At 38.0% G+C, this 17706-nt stretch overlaps 1 protein-coding gene across 11 annotated transcripts in view; it reads right to left on the bottom strand.

Moving 5' to 3' along the window:
• PHF21A (PHD finger protein 21A) overlaps positions 1-17706 on the bottom strand; it is a 146099-nt gene that overhangs the window by 13377 nt on the left and 115016 nt on the right. For 10 of the 11 annotated variants that reach the window (XM_067296417.1, XM_067296418.1, XM_067296419.1 and 7 more), the window contains exons 8-15: positions 16197-16283; positions 13950-14246; positions 12154-12252; positions 11239-11290; positions 10326-10405; positions 9801-9861; positions 6867-7030; positions 219-374 (exon numbers count right to left, since the gene is read on the bottom strand). In XM_067296417.1, coding sequence (XP_067152518.1) covers positions 219-374; positions 6867-7030; positions 9801-9861; positions 10326-10405; positions 11239-11290; positions 12154-12252; positions 13950-14246; positions 16197-16283 — 996 coding nt within the window. The remainder of the gene's footprint in view (positions 1-218; positions 375-6866; positions 7031-9800; positions 9862-10325; positions 10406-11238; positions 11291-12153; positions 12253-13949; positions 14247-16196; positions 16284-17706) is intronic. The other variant, XM_067296420.1, reaches the window with a different exon arrangement.

Below are 17706 nucleotides of genomic sequence, written 5' to 3'. Positions count from 1 at the left end.
GCAGCACAAAAGCAAGACTTAAAAGTTTTTGTATTTGTGGGTACTCCCAACAGAGGTAATTTGATCAAATTCACACAAGCCTTATTACAGATCAAATAGAGTTGTTCAGTGTCAGGCTGTCTTGATCTAAGTAAGCCAAGTGATCTGGTTATTTTCTTTAACTCAGAATAATCTTTGTAGTGCATTGTATATAACTCTCCCTGTCTGTCAAACAATACCTGGTCTTGACATTTGGGACAGATCCACATGCCCTTGGGAATGGTTTTCAGAGGCGGGTCCAGACAGTCCAGGTGATAAACACGTGAACATGTGTCACACATCAGCAACTGCCCACTTTTTCTGCAAACACTGCAAAAATCCTCATGGATATCGCCCTATAAAATTGATGGAAAGGGGTGAGGGTGGGAGAGAGAGAGAGAGAGAGAGAGAAGGCAAAAAGTGAACTTTGACCTTTGACATCTACATCGTAGCTGAATGCAAACTTGCTAGCACACACTATTGCTAAGGGGATTCCAAATGGTTACACCCTTTTTAGGAGGTGAAATGGGAAAACCAGTCAGGATGTCAGAAACACTACTCCCTCTGTCCTCCCAAGGTAAAATGTCATAGCAAACACTTATCACCATAGCTTCTATTAACAACTGCTACCTCATATCCTGTTGTATTTAAGATTCCCTCCTTCCTCTGATTTTCCGCCTAAACTGATAAGTTACTCACTATCTTAACCCTTCTCATTTTTGGATGTAAGCACAACTCCACTTGGGGAATGCAGATGAGGCTGCCTCTTGCCAATAACAGTATGTAAGAAACCCCAACTGAGTGATATCAAACTTAAAAGAATACTGTCAAAGATTTAGGTCACCTTTAACAATGAAACTGGAAGAAAAAGGTGTTCTGATTGTAAATGAAACAGAAATAATTATTTTCTGAGACAATTATTTTACTTCACTTAGGTTACCTCAAGCTGCACCAGAAAAGCTGTGACACAAAATTTTGTCACTCTCTACAGACAGCAGTTTCATCACTAACATAAGCTGAGAGCCAAAATGAAGGGATACCATGAGTTACTTCTAACTAAGGATTTTTTTAAAACATAACTGACAGTGAATCTTTAAAAAATGTAGGTTTAGTTACTATTGCATCATCATCAGAGGTAATTCTTTTCTACAGCCATTAACTCCCCAGAAAGGAAGGTCTGGTCTTTGTCACTTTTTTCTCTCTCTCTTCCTCCTGTTACTCCCATCTCATGCTTTGGAGTTTTCTTCTGTTTGTTTTCCTTTATTTTTGTGGACATTTCAATAAAAAGGCACTACAGAAAAATGGTTTAGAATCCACAGAGTTGGAAAAGGGGCATCCAGATGCCCTCCCCTCTCCACCTGTGGTCTGTTCTGGCAACTTGATGTATCCTTGGCCCCATCCGGAAGTCTCTCAAATACATAGTTCTAGGTGACTTCAGCCAAAGTTTCACACACACAAAGTCTGCAAGATCACAATCTTCAGATGTGTATGATGAGACAAACTGTACATATCTGCTCCCTTTGTATGAAATATCAGTGCATGCAATGTTTCATTTTGACCTGTACTGTCTTTTCACATTGTGTGAATAAGTTCCATCATCTTAGAATGATATTGGATTGGTCATGCACTTATGCATTAAGTTGCCAGGCAAGAAAAATGGCACTAATCTCTACTGTGGATAAAATATTAAACATATTAGAAGAATGACACACAAGCAATCTGCTAAGGTTTCTACTTTCTGCCTCTGTTGCTGATGAGGTTTTTCTTTGAAGGGAATGCTATTCTTCTCTTAATTCCCAAGGTTAGTGCTGCTGTCCTGTTTTGTAAAGGATCAATCTTTAGTGAATTTCCAGTGCCTGTTTTGGTTCCGTAACTCCCACGGATCATTGAGAGCTGGGTTCTAGTATTATTTCATCCTTTAATGACAAAGAGTTTTTCAGTGTTAATTGAAGAATTAAATGAGTGACATTTCATGCCTCTTGTGAAGTGATCTGTGTAACCAGGCTGGTAAAAACCTCTGTTGCTCTATCATGCATTCTGCAGTACAAGGAAGGAAAAGAAGGCAGGCAGAAAATGTCATATAAGCTAAAAAAAATCTTTTGCCACCTGAGAAAAAATTTAAGAGGAAAATTCTCACATTTTAAAAGAAAATTTTCATTCTAGAAAATTACATGTGTTGTTAAGATGCTTTGGATTGCCACACACAACAAAGACATTTGTTACCTAGCTGGGGGTTATTAGTATGCTAAAAACCAAACACTGCAAAATCTAACATTGTGCAGAAATAGATCTAAACGAGAGACCCATGCAGCTGCTTCTTGAGGGGGTGACACTTAGAAGTTTACACTTAGAAACTTCTAAATTCAACAGAATGTCAAAAAACAACAAGTCTTGTGACTGGTTAGTGTGCAGCACTGGGGAACTGGCTGGAATGGCAACACACATGCACCGAGTCCATTGTTCTATTCTTATTTGATTAAAACGATGATGCAAAATGCAGGGCACTTCCTGAGAATTAGTAACTGAGATTACCAAAATCCCAGCCACTACTTAATTTCCAAGAAATACCCCAGGTTTTATTTACAGTTAATGTATAATGGGGGCTGGATTCTATGTTGTGACATGCACCCACTAACCAGCTTCTGGACCTGCTCTGTGCTCACTGAGGCTGCTCTGACATATGCTACAGGCTGAGAAGACTGAAGAATAATTTCAGAACAGAGAAGTATAAAAGGTGATTTAAGGTCACTTTTTGTTCTGCACCAAGAGAAGAGAAATGCAATCAAAAGCCTTTCAGATAGCAAACAGTTTTCTTTAGTTTGGTACAGTGCTTACAGCAACAGGGTTGGCTTTAGACAACAGAACTGAATAATACAGTATCAGATTAGAAATATATGTAGGCTGTGTGTTTGAATATGTAATATCTATATTTATATGTACATTACACTGGAAAAACATGGGAAAACTAAATATTCTGTGCCAAAAAATTTGTATGACCATGTAAATAAAGATGACCATAAAATACATGTATGATGTAAGTAAACTAAGGTATCACAGGAAATAATAATTCTGATGTTTCCTAACTTTTACCTGCTTGATTTTGCAATCTGAATGTTCTCTAAAGCTCTTCTCAGTTGGAACTTTGTTTTGATATAAAAAGTTTACTATTAAAAGACATTTTGTGACCATAGATCTGAACCATCACTAGGATGGAGATTTTTAAATAGAAGAGAGTCTTGCACTATTCTTGCTGCTGAGTGATTAACTGCCAAAGGCAACTGCTATCCTCCAGGTGAATGTGCTGCTACCGTGTGAGGGAGAATCACACATCACCAAGTAATTCACAGCCAACTGCCATGCAAACACAAAAAGTTCTGCTCAACCCCTGCCTACTGCATCACTTCCTTCCTTCTCCCAGGCTCTAGTCCTAACTTTTACCCCTCCATCCTCATCTCCTCTCCCATCTCAAGTTTCTGCTTCATCCTCCCTTCAAAATTCACCTCTGTCATTCAGAGAATGGCAATTCGGGAGAAAAGCAAGAAGGCTGCTCTGAGCTGCAATGCCTGGTGCTGGGAGCTTGGCCAAATTTGTAATTTTCACTAGGTTGTCTAAAGACAAAGATTATTTAAATGCTAAATTTCAAATTTCCATTCTAAAGTCTATAAGAATTAGACCTTCTCAGCAAAATGAACATAAAAATATTCTAAAGATGGGCAAAACTACAGTTACCTTCTGTATCTGTCTGAGGAATCGCTAAATTGTTTTTACTGAGACTTTCAAAATAACCTTTTACTTAGGCACACGTGTCATGTTTTCAATTTGTATTTCCCAAAAGCTGGAGGCCGTAACCACAGGCAACATTTTCCGTCCTATCTAGAACAAACAGATCTTTCTATATTAGCACCATCCGCTAATTGTGTAGACCCAGTTCAACATGATATAAACTGGCCTCTCTGCCAAAAGATGTGATCCTGCCTTCTCTACACAACCCAGGCAGTCATTTCTGTCCCCTGCGTAAGGCTGACACAAGAACGTGTGTGGCTGTAAAATAAACCAGACCAGGTCATGATCTGGGCTAAGACTAACAATATTTTAGCTGTGTCAGTTCCCTTATGCAGATCACAGTGGGGCCTCAGAAACGTTGGTGCTGGCACAACACAAGAGGCATTAAAGGGATGAGAAACAACTGCTGGGGAAGGCAGGAACAGTTCCTTTCAGTGGCATTAATGCCTTCTGCTACTTTAACAAATCCATAAACCGTGGCATGAGTATCTCAGTGTATAATGTATTGTACATCTAATTAAGCTGCAAGCTCCTTAGATGAAAAGGACCTAATTTTCCTTTGTCTTCATCTCTGGCACCACTCATACTGCTGGTTTTTAAATAAAGAGCATTATGCAGCACTTTTCCAACCAAGGATCCTAAAGCCTTTTATAAATATTGCTAAGTTCTCAACACTCAGATGGGCAAAGGAAGCACTATGCCAAATGTATAAATGGGGGAAACTGAATCACAAGGAAGGGATGTGACTGCACAAGCTTATACAGAAATTTTATGAGAACATATAAACAGAAGACTGCCTTCCAGCTCAGCGCTGGCAATGGGAGACCATTCCTCTCCCACTGATTAAGTTACTAAGGACTATAACATGTAACGACAGAAGAATTGACCTCATATTTACTTCCCTTCTGCTATTTTGCTGTCTCTGAAAGTTCAAATTTTGTTAACAAAAAAAATCTGAAATACTGTTTTGATGAGGACTTTGAAATATGTTTTCTGCTTTTATATGTATTTTATTTTATATGGAATTCAAAAACAAACATTGCTGAAAAGTCTAACTACAGCATTAGCTCAACTGATGGAGAATACGGAACTTTGGGATTAAATTCTTTCAAAATATTAAAACCACAAAAATGTTAATGCTTTAATACTGCTGTTGCTTACGCATAAACGAAATGACTTGTCTGGAAACATTTTAAAGGAGATGTGTATATTATTCTGAAGGGGAAAGAGTGCTACTGTACTATATTATAGTATGCTCAGGTAAGAGAATATTAACTATCTACTGTGTAATCTTCCACTGTCTCCTCAAAAATATTTCTATTTTCATTAATTAATTAATATCAAATAATCCCAAACCTATGCTTAAATACTAACCAAATTCCTCAAGCTGAGGACATTCTGAACTAAATTGAAACCCTACAAAAGTTCTCCACTTTTGATTTAGCCTGCTGTAGACAGGCACTGCAGAAAATAGGACAATATCACATTAAACTCTTTTGAGAGTTCTTACGGAGTGGGAAAAAGACCCAACAGTACACACACACAAGTCAGGAGATGGAAAAGACCTACCACATTACCCAACCTTTTTCTTGGGGCCAATGCAAAAAATGTTTTCTCCACCATGTCTTCTAGTCATTTGTACTGTTTACTTTTAAATGTCCCCAGAGATGGTGCTGCCCCATCTTCCATCTGAGAGGTTGTTCCACAGTCTCATTCATTTGACTGTCAGGAAGGGTTTTTTATAGTCAAACACTGCTCTGCTCTCAAAAGTGACCATATAAAAGAACACCTTTTAATTTCACATACATATTCCCTGTGTAAGAAAATTGCATCTATTTACTTTCATGACTCAGGCACAATTGTACTATTTCTATTCCTGTCACTTATGCAGAGCAAATATAGTTCAGAGGCAAGAAGCTGGCTTCTATTCCTTCCGGTAAGCGGTCAGTAGAGTTGGTCACTCAGTCTGAGCACTTACAGTGGTGCAATTGCACAGATGAAAGCTGCACAACTGTACCTTAAAGCCCATTTCAGATGGCTGTGCCTTAGTTATATGTGATAATATGTGAAAAAGAGACCACCCTGACACAGACTGCAGAAGGAGTCTGCAACATTGGTATGCAGAAATAAGCAAGTACCTTTTTATTTTTAAACTGTGCCCACTAATTAGTGGTGACTAAAGGGCAAACACGTTACTGGAAGTGTATAACGTATTGTCTATAACTCCTGAGAACTTTTGTGCAATGAATTGTCTTACCCATACTGAATAGTCACAGTACACTTTCACTCAAACCATAGGGTACAGTTCCTTTGTTACAATGTCACTTCAGGCCTACACAGCAACTCAGCTCAATTTTCCCATTACTTGTTTCCTGATGTTTACATCTGACCTTAAAAATTTTTCATCACATTTTTGCAAGAAATTAGAACAATGAAATAACGGTGACTTAAGAAAGGTTGTGCTTTGAGTGACAAATCTTATCTTTAAGTTAATTTAAAATAAGTACACTTGCTTCTTTATAAATCATTACCAAATGACTAGATTTCATTCAAGGCAGGTTGTGTGGCCTGAGCACAGAAGTGAAGTGTTTAGCTTCCCCAGTACATCAGAATTTCTGTAAACAGTGCTCTGAACACTGCTCCTGGCTGCCCGAGGTGTTCGAAGAGGTTTCCCTCCTTTCTCTCATTACAGAAACACCACAACTTTTTGTTACTATCATCTGTAAGTAATATTTCTCATTCTCCCCTCTCCCCGTTTTCATGGATGACAGATTCAATTCAGTTGGACAGGATCTCAGACAATGCACAAAGGAAATGAGCTCATCTAGCATGCCTGGTGCTTCCCAATGTTTCGATCCACTAATGGACTTCTAAATAAAATCTCTACAGGATAAGAACATAGGTGTAAGAGGAAAAAGGAAGGGTGTTAAAGAACGCTTGACTGTTTCACAGCACTGAACCAGAACAAATGATGAGTGAGACTAAGAAAAAATCTACAACAGCTTTCCCTGTGGCTGTTTCTGTGTATCTTTCCAAAAGTAAACCCTTCCCCAAGAGTTACTTACGTCTGTGGAGCTGGGGCTAGGCAGGGACACAGGCTGAACAGCTGCGGGAAAAGTAAATGTGGTCTCTGTCTTTTCATTTTCAGGGGAGTCAGGATAACTGGACAGAGGGGATGTGGGGGTCAAAGCCCCAAATCCCAGCACCGTGTTGTATTTAGGTGGACGACCTACACATTAACAAAAGGGAACAAAAAAAAAAAAAAAAAAAAAAAAAGGAAAAAAAAAGGGAAAAATGATCTTACATACCTTTGGCCAGTGGTCCTCATTGGCTAGCATGAAAAAGGAAATGATGTAGCACAGAGAGGAAGTTAATATAAAAGTTACAAGTGGAAGGACAGAAGCAAAGATTTAAACATTTTTTAGAAGTCTTTAAGTAGAATTTTGCAAGGAAGAATATTTAAAAGACGTATTTTAGAAGAAAAGGAAAATAAGCTCTGCAGAGGGTCAGAGAATCACTCCCAAGAAAGCAGTTTCCATTCCTAAAAACAAGACTATTCAGTTTTTAGGAAAACATGTTGGCACCAAAACTAGAGAGAAGCCACAATAACTACTATTAATTCCTTCTTTCTACTTTTATCCCGTACCTCCCTATCTATCGAATGCCAGCTTAAACCTACACAAAGGTTAAGTCCTTTATCAGAAGCCAGCACTCACCATTCCAACCTCCTCCTCCTTTCCCCTTTTTTTAAACCCACTCACCCACAGATCAGCACTTTCTACCCTACTGGCACATCTTTTAAGCTAGGCTTATAGCAACCATCTCAAGAACAGGTCCTATTGTGTGACTCATAACCCCAGCACTACCAGTTGTAACTCTACAAGCTTCCACTGTAACCCTTTCCCCAATCTAATATTCTTTCTTAATTCTTTCAGTCAAGTATGTTTGATTTTGCACAACTCCTATATGCTCCTGTAAACTAGCAGAAGTGCAAAATGTGTTTGTAACAGTCTTCATAAAATTATGTATGCAAAGCAAGACAGCAAAAAACAATATGTAACCACCGTTTTTGCCTCCCTTCTGCAGGGAAGTCCATGGATCTGTGAACACTATAGGTGTTAGAACCAAGGAAAATTCCTCAGACTCTACATTTTACAGATTGCCAGCCTATACCTATTAACATGCTAAACCTTGCATTTAAGGTCTGGATATGTTCCAGAACTAAGCATGTCCTTGGAAACAGATTTCTGATAGTGATGCCCCTGGCTGAAATTTTTGACATGCTCAGCAGCATCCAGAATCAAACTAAAGCTCTCAAGGGCACATGCTTGCATAAGCTCTTCACCTAATATATTGCTATACTAACTCAAATCACAGAACTAATGCATACACCCAAATCTTTTGTCAGTTGAAAATGTGTGCTACTAATTTGGTGCTGATGCAAGGTGCAGGCTCACAACAGGGAGTGAGAAAAAAAGACAGTATATTAGCAGTCAGTGTGCAAAAACAGTCCAAGAGAGTATCAAGTAAAAACACATGCCATCCTTTGCATTCATACAGTCATTGTTCACACTGAGTTATAAAATAGAATTGAGAAATCATTACTAGAAGAAGGAACATTTACTTATCCACAATGCAGATCCAAAATTCTCTCTATATAATACCTACATCATATCATTTTTAAAAAATCCATTTAAGGTTATTAGAGGAAGGCACTAGAGACTGATGTCCTTTATTCAGAAACAGCATGGCTGCAGAAGTGTCAGTTTTGCCATATTGCCTGCTGGACTGAACAGGTACCTCAAGAAGAGCACAGGTCAAATGCATATTTGACCTTGCAGCCAAAAAAAACGATAAGGTTGTTGGTTGGTGCTAGGTAGGACTGTAGTATTCCTCATGCAGGCCCCTGTTCTATATGAACTGGACTAATATCAGCAATTCAAATAGACCATACCAATGCAGCCAAAGAATAAAGATTTTCAGTCAGATTTTCAGTCACTACTGGTCTTGGTCAGATCTAAATGAACAGCTTAGATGGGAAAAGCTACATATTTCACTATCAGTCCCCTGAATCTTCTATTGAACTACACAGACATACATGTATACTGATTCTGAAATTCAACACAGCACATGGCTTATACAGTTCCCTGATTTTAATCATACAATATACAGCTTGCATAATACACTTTTTGGAGACTTAGGGTTTAAATATGCTTGATTACATTTTTTTAGACAGAAAAATCAGGACTAGAGAAGATATTAGGAGTCTTTAAGAACCGTGGAAAATCTCAAAAGTTAGGGAAAGATTGTCACATATGTGTGGCTGAGCTTAGCTTTGATTTTCAATGCCACACACAGAAAACAGTATCAAGTTCTCTGCTATGCTATTCTGACATGTTTTATCATTACAATCTAAGTCCTAAAATTTCATGTGTTCTACAGAAGGATTTCCACTGAATAACACTGCATACCTGTAAAAAAGATCATCTCTCATTTTAGGACAAGTGGCACTCTGGTTGCAGAAAACTGCTCAGTAGGAGTAAGAAAGTTTTCTTGTTCAAAATAATTTGAAGGACCTATCTCTACACCCACTGGGGAACAGCCTTTTCCCACTCTAGGTTTCCTCTCCTATTCATGGCACAGACACCTTTCCCATAGCCTCCTTCTCAACAGCAACAATACAATTTAGTTATTAACAACAGTATCCTGACAGCAGCTTTATTCCACTAAATAATGTTCAAACATCTCACCTTTCTCTTTGCTCTATCTATTATCTGTTTTTCTGGAGAATGAAACTGAAATGAAACATTGAGTTGCCTATTGAAACCTGCTGTGCTAATCCCTAGAACTTGTAATCTTTGTCTACCATGGAAATTTACTGCACAAATGTACTACTGTAAAGTCCTTCATTGTTTTGCTCTTTGAATCATCAAGGGGACTGCAAATGCAAGATGGAGGAAGAGGCATACAGCAGAGAGACATGTCTAAGAATACCTCACCTCTTTTACGTGTCCCAGGATGCATTGTGCTGTTCAGGTACGTGACTGCACTCTTCTTGCGCTGCAGGGGAAAAAACAACATTTTTAGTTGGCTAACATTTTTGGCAACAGCTATATGGAATTGCTGAGAAACAGCAGGATAGTACTAAGTAAGATTACTGGCTGTTCTGTTTTCTGGAACATAACTTCAGAAAGGTTAGCTTTTTATACTCTTTCTGACATCTGGACTGCTTCAGGCCAATATGCAAGCTGACCTGCTAAGAGTATGAGTAATACACGCTGCCTTTCAGTGTCAGCTTTAGAGAGGGAAAAGGCAGAAAAAGGAGTCAAGTATCGTAAGCGAACAACCCCATGTATTTACTATTAAAAACTCTGAGGATCACATGGTTACAATGACCTTTTGAATTATAAATGATAGCTTGCTGGTCTAGTTAGAACTGAGATAGCTTAGTAGATAACAACATGGCAGAAGTACACACAAGCACAGAATGAAAGTGCAAACTTCCCCCAGCAAGAGGTCAGTACCTCGGGCTCAAAAACGGCTCCACTGTACACTGGATTTGCTGTTGTTCTTCTTTTCCTCTCTTGTCGCTTACTTTGGATTTCTTGTAAAACAAAGCATTTGGGTTAGAAAACAATGGGTTCAGAAATCATATAAAGTCCTCAGAATACAGTTTGCATGTGAGGATGGTGATGAAGATTTCTGCAGGAGACCAATACTGCTGATTACAGGCAACTTTGCTGTATTCCAAATTTTTGAAGGTTTGAAAACCAAGACCTGACAAGAAATATAAGTACAGTGCTCAACTAATTCATGAAAAGGCTTTCTTCCTCTCTCCAAGTAAGAGTATCCCAAGACTAAAGTATATTAAATTGATGGTCAGCGTCAGTGGGAGCCTAAACCCAAGAGTCTCTGGTAATCTTGTTGAGCTTAAAAATAAATACAGTACAGAAATATGCAAGTCCTTGAAATGTCAGGCTGTATTTCACTGTATAAGATTACAGAGTTTAAATTATCAAACCAATTATAGTCTAACAACTCAGTTTACAGATTACAGTCCCATGAAATCATGAAATGCATAAGAAATCCAGATGAGGGTTAGAGCAAAATTATCTGTGATACAACTTTTCAGATACAGGGCCTAATAGACAGCAGTGGGATTGTCACAAATTTCCTTTTCAATCAACAGAGCATATACTACCTTCCCAACCACCAATCTCAGCTGCATAAGCAACTGCTTTCTTTCAATATAATAAGGGGGGGAAAAAAAGGATGCACAATAGAGACTAAGTTAGATCCAAAGTATGCACATCCCAAATGCACTTCTGTGCAAAAAAAATACTGCACTTAATATAGAAACATTTTGCATGTGTACTTCCAATTCAGAATGGCCATGAAACAGAGAGCTTGAGAACCAACTTCAGATATTTTTCTTACCTTCCAGGTGGTCATGAGTAACTAGTCCCAGAGACACCATGAAGGCAAGTTTCTGTTAAAGGGAAGAAAGAGAAAAAAATATAGATATCATGCCAATTCCAATCATTAGAAGGAGCTACTTCACTTAGACCATTTAAAGTCAGTTGACAGGTAACTAAGCAATGAAAATATTATTAATAATGCTTTGCTTCTATGAATCACTTTTCATCCATATACGTCAAATTGTTTTTACAGAGGACAGACATTATTCCCATTTTCTAGATGGGAAGACTAAGGCTCAGAAATAGGGAAAAGCCAATTACTCATGATCATAGAGCTGGCAGAGTTGGGAACAGGAAAGCAGTTTCTTTACATCTGATCCAGCACTGAACTGACTGTGTGATTGGCTCTTAGTATATACACCAACACAGTTCAAGTGCCAGCAAAATACTGCTGGTTGCAGAACATGATCTCCATAAATGGCAAACTACTAGGAGCAACTCTGGTTTATATCTGCAGCTTTGTAAGGGTTATGGCTTTCTTAGAGGATTCCAATCTTAATGAAGGAAGTGCACAGATCAAAATAAAGACAGAAGTCCAGCATGAAAAGTAACTCCAAAAGTCTAAAAGCTCAAAAAAATAGAAATCAGTGTTCTAATCAAGCCTTCTGGCTGAAAGACCTATCAAAGGGAAGTTCTGGTCTTCTAACTTACAAAAGACTCAAAAGTCCAATGTATTTCAGGACTGAAAAATGTAATGCATTATATCTATTTAGATTTCCTATTCTATAGCCTTATGAGCTACTGCTGTCCAGCAGAAATGCATGGAGTGTTACAAGTTAAGGAGCTCTGAGTGAACAAAGGGGAAAAATTGTTTTCTGAAGAACAGAGTATTTCCTTTTCTTCTTAAAAGAAAGCTCTGGATGTGTTCTAATACCTGCGGATTTTCTTCTCGTTTTGGCTTCGGTGCAGCAGGTGGAGTAACTGTACGACTTTCTGTTTGCTTCTCTTCTGCTTCCACATGTGGTTTAATAGCCTGAAAAGAAACAGTGTTTCGCTCATTCAGTGATAAGAATGATTTTTTAGTTAAACTAAAAAAGCAAAACAAATACTTTAGCAGATGGAGGGAAAATACAGTTTAAAGCTGGCAGTATACTAACAAAGACTTAATCTAGGAATCTGATGAGACGAATGTTAGATATGTTATTTTGCTTTGACAACGAATGAAACATGCCCAAAACCAAGAAAGCAGCTTCGTAACTGTTCCATCAACCCAAGCAACCATACAAGCAATAAAAGTCATCTTAGAGTTAACTCCGTTACAGAAATCACTATACTAGATGGGAAAACTAACAAACACTTTAAGAAAAATCATCCCATGGAAAACTTCCAGGAAGAAACCATTCTCCATGGTACACACACTTTGTACTTCTTGTCCCTCAGTTCTTCATGAAAAGTTATGTTCGACTCAAACTGCCTCTCTAAATCCTATGATCTCAGATGTTTCTGAAGCTTATTTCTTTTCTGAAGGCAGAAACCCCTGCAATGGCATCACAAACCCTGCATGACAATCCTCAGCCTGTGCCATATCTGTCAATGCCACAACCTGAGTGAGAAGGTAACCTCTACAGAGACATCAATTCTTGTCTCCATTTAACAACCTTTATCATATAGGGAAAATATACAGAAAAAACATACATAATTAAACCACCATAATTTTTCTGTGTGCTTTCCAAACATTTTCTTGAATTGCCAGTAATTATTCAAAGAGCAAACAAATATTGCTGATATCAAAAGAAATAGGCATCAAAAGTATAGTACTGTAGAAGTACAACTTCAAGTCATAGGAAAAAGGCATGCATTGCTGCATAGCTCGTAAAACAGCTTTAAGGGACACACAGACCTATTCATGTGAATTCGTAAGCAGAACTGAGCATGAGCATATCTTTCATGCACAAGATTTTCACAGTCTCCATAGGTGAAAATAACTTCAAGGCACATTAATCCATATGAAATGGTTAAAAGTGGAAAAAAAGATTGCTTCTCTTGAACTGAGTGGCAAGGAGTCTGCACTTGCAACCCAATTAGATCACACTGACTAAAGTGATGTATTAGTTTATAAGTCTTTTCTGGAGAGAGAATTTATAACTAAACTTCTAGAAACTGTTCCAGAGAGTCTCTCTTCTGCTCATTCAATCCAAGTTAGATATGGAAAACTATCAGTCTTTGGAAGTTGAGTGAGACTATTTTGTCTCCAATCAAAAGATTATAGGAACAAGGAAGAAATGCCTACGTTTGTTGTGTTAAAGACGCCTATGATTTTGCATAATTTTAAGCTTTCTGGTGGCCACCATTGTAAAATAGAAACACAGAAAATATTTTTCCTGTGTTTCTTACAGATTTGAAATGAATGTCGATTTCAGTTTGTACCCGTTATCCAAGAGATTAGTACAGCTCAAGAATGTAGCTTGCCTATGAACTACTGATATTGAGACAGTAGGGGGAGCATAAAAACGCTGAAGTATGAGAAAAAGATTCCAATAGGCTATAGTAAAGAACACCATACTTTCTGCCCCAAGAGTTGCAAGTCATTCCATAATTTGCACTACTGTTGGAACATGAATATTTCAAGTACCCACTGAAAATTTCTCCACAGTTGTTATCCTCTCCAAATTGACACCATAAAGCAATAAAGCTAAAACAATGCATTACTAAGCAGTTTCTCATCTGTACCTGTTTTTCAACATTTGGTTTGCTGATCTGTACAGTCTGAGGTCCAGCAAGCCTGGTACCTGGGGCTGCTATCACAATGCTGGTGAGCTGTGCCATCGGGAAAGTTTTGGCTATGGTTGCTGTCTGCCCGTTAACAACACGAACTGGATGTATGGAGTTCTGTGAGTTGGGTAAAGAGGTGGGTGTGAACTTTGTTGTCAACATCACAGGCCTCTGAATAAGCTGAGGAGCTGCAAGCATTGGAGGAGGTGCTGGGGCAATAGGAATGTTATTTTGGGCGACTGGTTTAGGTCGAACCTACAGAAAACAAAAAAGATTCACATACCAATATTTTAAATGAACTTCTTTAGCGGTTTTAAATCTTTCAGTTCAGCCTGTCTAATCTGTGCAATGTTGTCTAATTTCCTATAGAGTGTAACTTTTTAGCACAGTGTCATAAGTATGCTATGACAAGGAAAAGCCACATTTTCAAGCCTACTTGCATAAAACTCATCCATAACATTTGCATATACATTCACTGTCTGTGAAATTGGCATTTGGATGCACAGACACTTATTTTGCATGCTCATTGCCAAGTGCCTTATATATGTCTAAATCAACATGCTGGTTCTGAAAGCCCAATATTCATGTAGTATTTACAGGCACTGCTTAGGCTCTGATGTTAGAAGTGTCTCAGGGCTTTATACTGAGCCTTCAAGAAATCAAATACATAAACAGTTGACTGCACTCTGAAAGAAAGACTTAAAATTTTCAGCAAGTCCCTGCTACTTTTGTCAACTCTATATATTACCTGTGCAACCATTCTTGCTAAACAAGAAATTTTTCAAGATTATACATTAATCTTTAATTGAAAGTTCTAAAGACTACAGGTAAATGCAGTTACTATTCTTTTTTCTTTCTTGGCCAACTAGAATCTTCCAATACTCTACCACCAATACTTGCTTATTTCTGGCCCATTGTTAATTTTGCATTTATTACGTAGTTACAGAACATAAAAGTAGAATGCATTACTCCGAGAATAAAGTCTTTTTCATTATTTAATTTCTATTGTCCTGTCCACCTTTAATACTTCATACTGCATTTTATCTTTGAAAACTGGGTCATATTCTAACAGATCTCACCATCCCCAAATCTTATTCAGATACCAGCCTATATTTTTCCTCTCTTTTTCTTTTACTTGCTGAAAGTTTTAAACTTTTATTCATAATGCCACATATTTCTTGCAAATTAAATAGTTCTTCTAAGTATTTTTTTAAGTGTGTTTCCCAAACCATGAAAAAATCACAAAATACAGTTTTATGGCTCAGCTGCAAACAGAGGTCACTGTCTGTCACAATATGGAAATACTTTGGAACAATTTAGAGACTTCTTGTTTTTCCATTTTGCTCCTGAAGAGCAAACAATGATCAGAGAGATTTAAGGCCTTGGATAATACTCTGATTTTGCTCATTCCATTCATTCCATTTTTTTGCAAATATGATCATATATGGTCATCACATGCGAATCATATAATCATAGACTCATGCAGTTTGGGAAGGACCTTAGGAGATCTCAATCTAACCTCCTGCTCAAAGCAGAGCCAATGCTAAATACAGACCAGGTTGCTCAGGGTTATGTCCAGTCGGGTCTTGGAAACCTCTAAGGACAGAGCTTCTACAATCTTTCTGGGCAGCCTGTTCCATTCTTATTTGTTCTCACAGTGAGAAATTGTTTATTTGTACCTCATCTAAGTCCTCCCTGTTCCAGTTTATGAGCATTGTTTCCAATTCTCCTGCTGCGCACCTATGGCTCCATCTTCTAAATAACCTCCTTGTAGGTATTGGAAAGAAGACTGCGGTTACATCCCCCAAAAAACTTCTCTTCTCCAGGCTGAACAAGCCCAGTTCCCTCAGTCTCTCCTCACAGGCCACATGTTCCTACTCCCAACTATCAGTCCCAGCCTGTACCAGTGCAGGGGTTAGTCCATCCCAGGTACAAGACTTTGCATCTGTCCTTGCTGAACTCCATGAGATTCCTGTTGGTCCATTCTTCTAGCCTGTTTAGGTTCCTCTGAACAGCAGCACTGTCCATGAGAGTATTGATCGCACCCCCCCAATTTACTGTCATCTGAAAACCTAATGCAGATGGATTCTGTTTCCTCCACAAGGTTACTGGTGAAGACTGACAAAAATGATGTTCACAGAAAGCATCGCCTATTTATGTTATAATTAACTTCCTTCTTCTAATTTTTGGTCTTTGTATACTCACCTGTGGAAGAAAATTTGGACGAGGAGTGAGTCTGGGAGGAGGGATGAACTGCGGCACTTTTATGGGCTGAGGTGTAGCCTGAACCTGCTGTAAGAACATGAGAGAGAGTTCAGTAAGAGAAAAGTAGCTTTGAAATTGTTCACCAAAATCAACATGCTGAGTATATTTTCAGATCTGATATTCCTCAGTTTAGGTTGGTTTTCTACTCTGTAAATAATTTTTCACAGTAACAGGATCTTCATTAGAAATGCACTGAAGACAGAGCTAGCCTTACTTTCTAGTTCCTACACACCTTGGATCATAAATTGAAGGTATCTTTCCTTTTAGTTCAACCGTACTAACTACTTGGCTCTGAAATCTCAAACCGTTTTCCTTGAAGATAATGAAAACTTGCATTTGTTTTAAAAGTTAAAAATTGCTTTTAAAACAGACAGAAATTAATACCAGACTCTGATGTCCAGCTCCATGAACCTTTGTCCTATCATACGGAATGCTATACAAAAGAATGAAAGAGCATTTCAAGTAAATAGGAAAGATTTGGAAGTTGCAACTCTTCTGTTTTTAGCAATGACACTACGAGGGGCTGTAAATACACAACTTAAGGCTTAATTTTCAAAAGTAGGACATTCTTTTTAAATAATTAAGGTGTGATATTCAGAAGCCCCGAGTACTTCCCTGACTACCCAAAATCCATGGGAGCTGCCATAGCACTAACCTCTGAATAGCAGATACTAACTATTCTTAGCTGAGTAGTCAGTGAGATTCCCTGAAATAAATGTCCATTTTAGTTTCTACCCTTCTGTGCTTCTGACCACCTCTGCAATGCTAACACTTACTTCAAAAAGGTCTTGAATTGATTAATTAATAGTTGAGAAAATATGTTGAGATTGTTGATGAAATGTGCTATAGAAACATAAATCATGGATGATTTTTAAAACAGGATCACCTCCCCAAACCTGTGTAAGTTATTTTGCAAAGGGCCAAGCAGAAATGTGAAGGACAAATAAGAGTGGGGCAAGAAGTGACATGGGAAAAGAGAATAGGGGAAAAAACTCCACTCAAATAGTTGTCTTCACCCTTATTACAAAATTAAGCCTCATTAGGAAGCAAAATTACTTCCATTAGCATTATTAAAATGTATTTTTTAATAAAGATAAACTGGATTAGCTTTTAGTGAAGGTCTAGACCTTTACTCCAGAAGTAAAACTTCCCTGTTATGATTCCATACAATGCCTAGTTTCCAGTCCCAGAAGCATATAACCCAATTCCAAAATATTACGTATATTTCCAAGTGGCTGATTAACTTATTCACCAGGCTAACTTCTGGAAAAGACTGAGATGTACTCAAAGCACTTTCCCAAATGCTTAAGGAAATAGGATCTGTGTATGAAAAAGTGATGAGAGAAGATATGGTAATGAGCAAAGTTAAGTGGTGTGGTCTAACACTACAGAGAGACTGACTCAAAAAATCTAAGATGAAATCTCACACTGATCAAATTAAGAAAGTCTA

Source organism: Apteryx mantelli, chromosome 4 (assembly GCF_036417845.1).
Source record: "Apteryx mantelli isolate bAptMan1 chromosome 4, bAptMan1.hap1, whole genome shotgun sequence".
Classification (NCBI taxonomy): Eukaryota; Metazoa; Chordata; class Aves; order Apterygiformes; family Apterygidae; genus Apteryx; species Apteryx mantelli.
The sequence above is the reverse complement of the archived record's forward strand: the minus strand, read 5'-3'. Positions and strand labels throughout refer to the sequence as shown.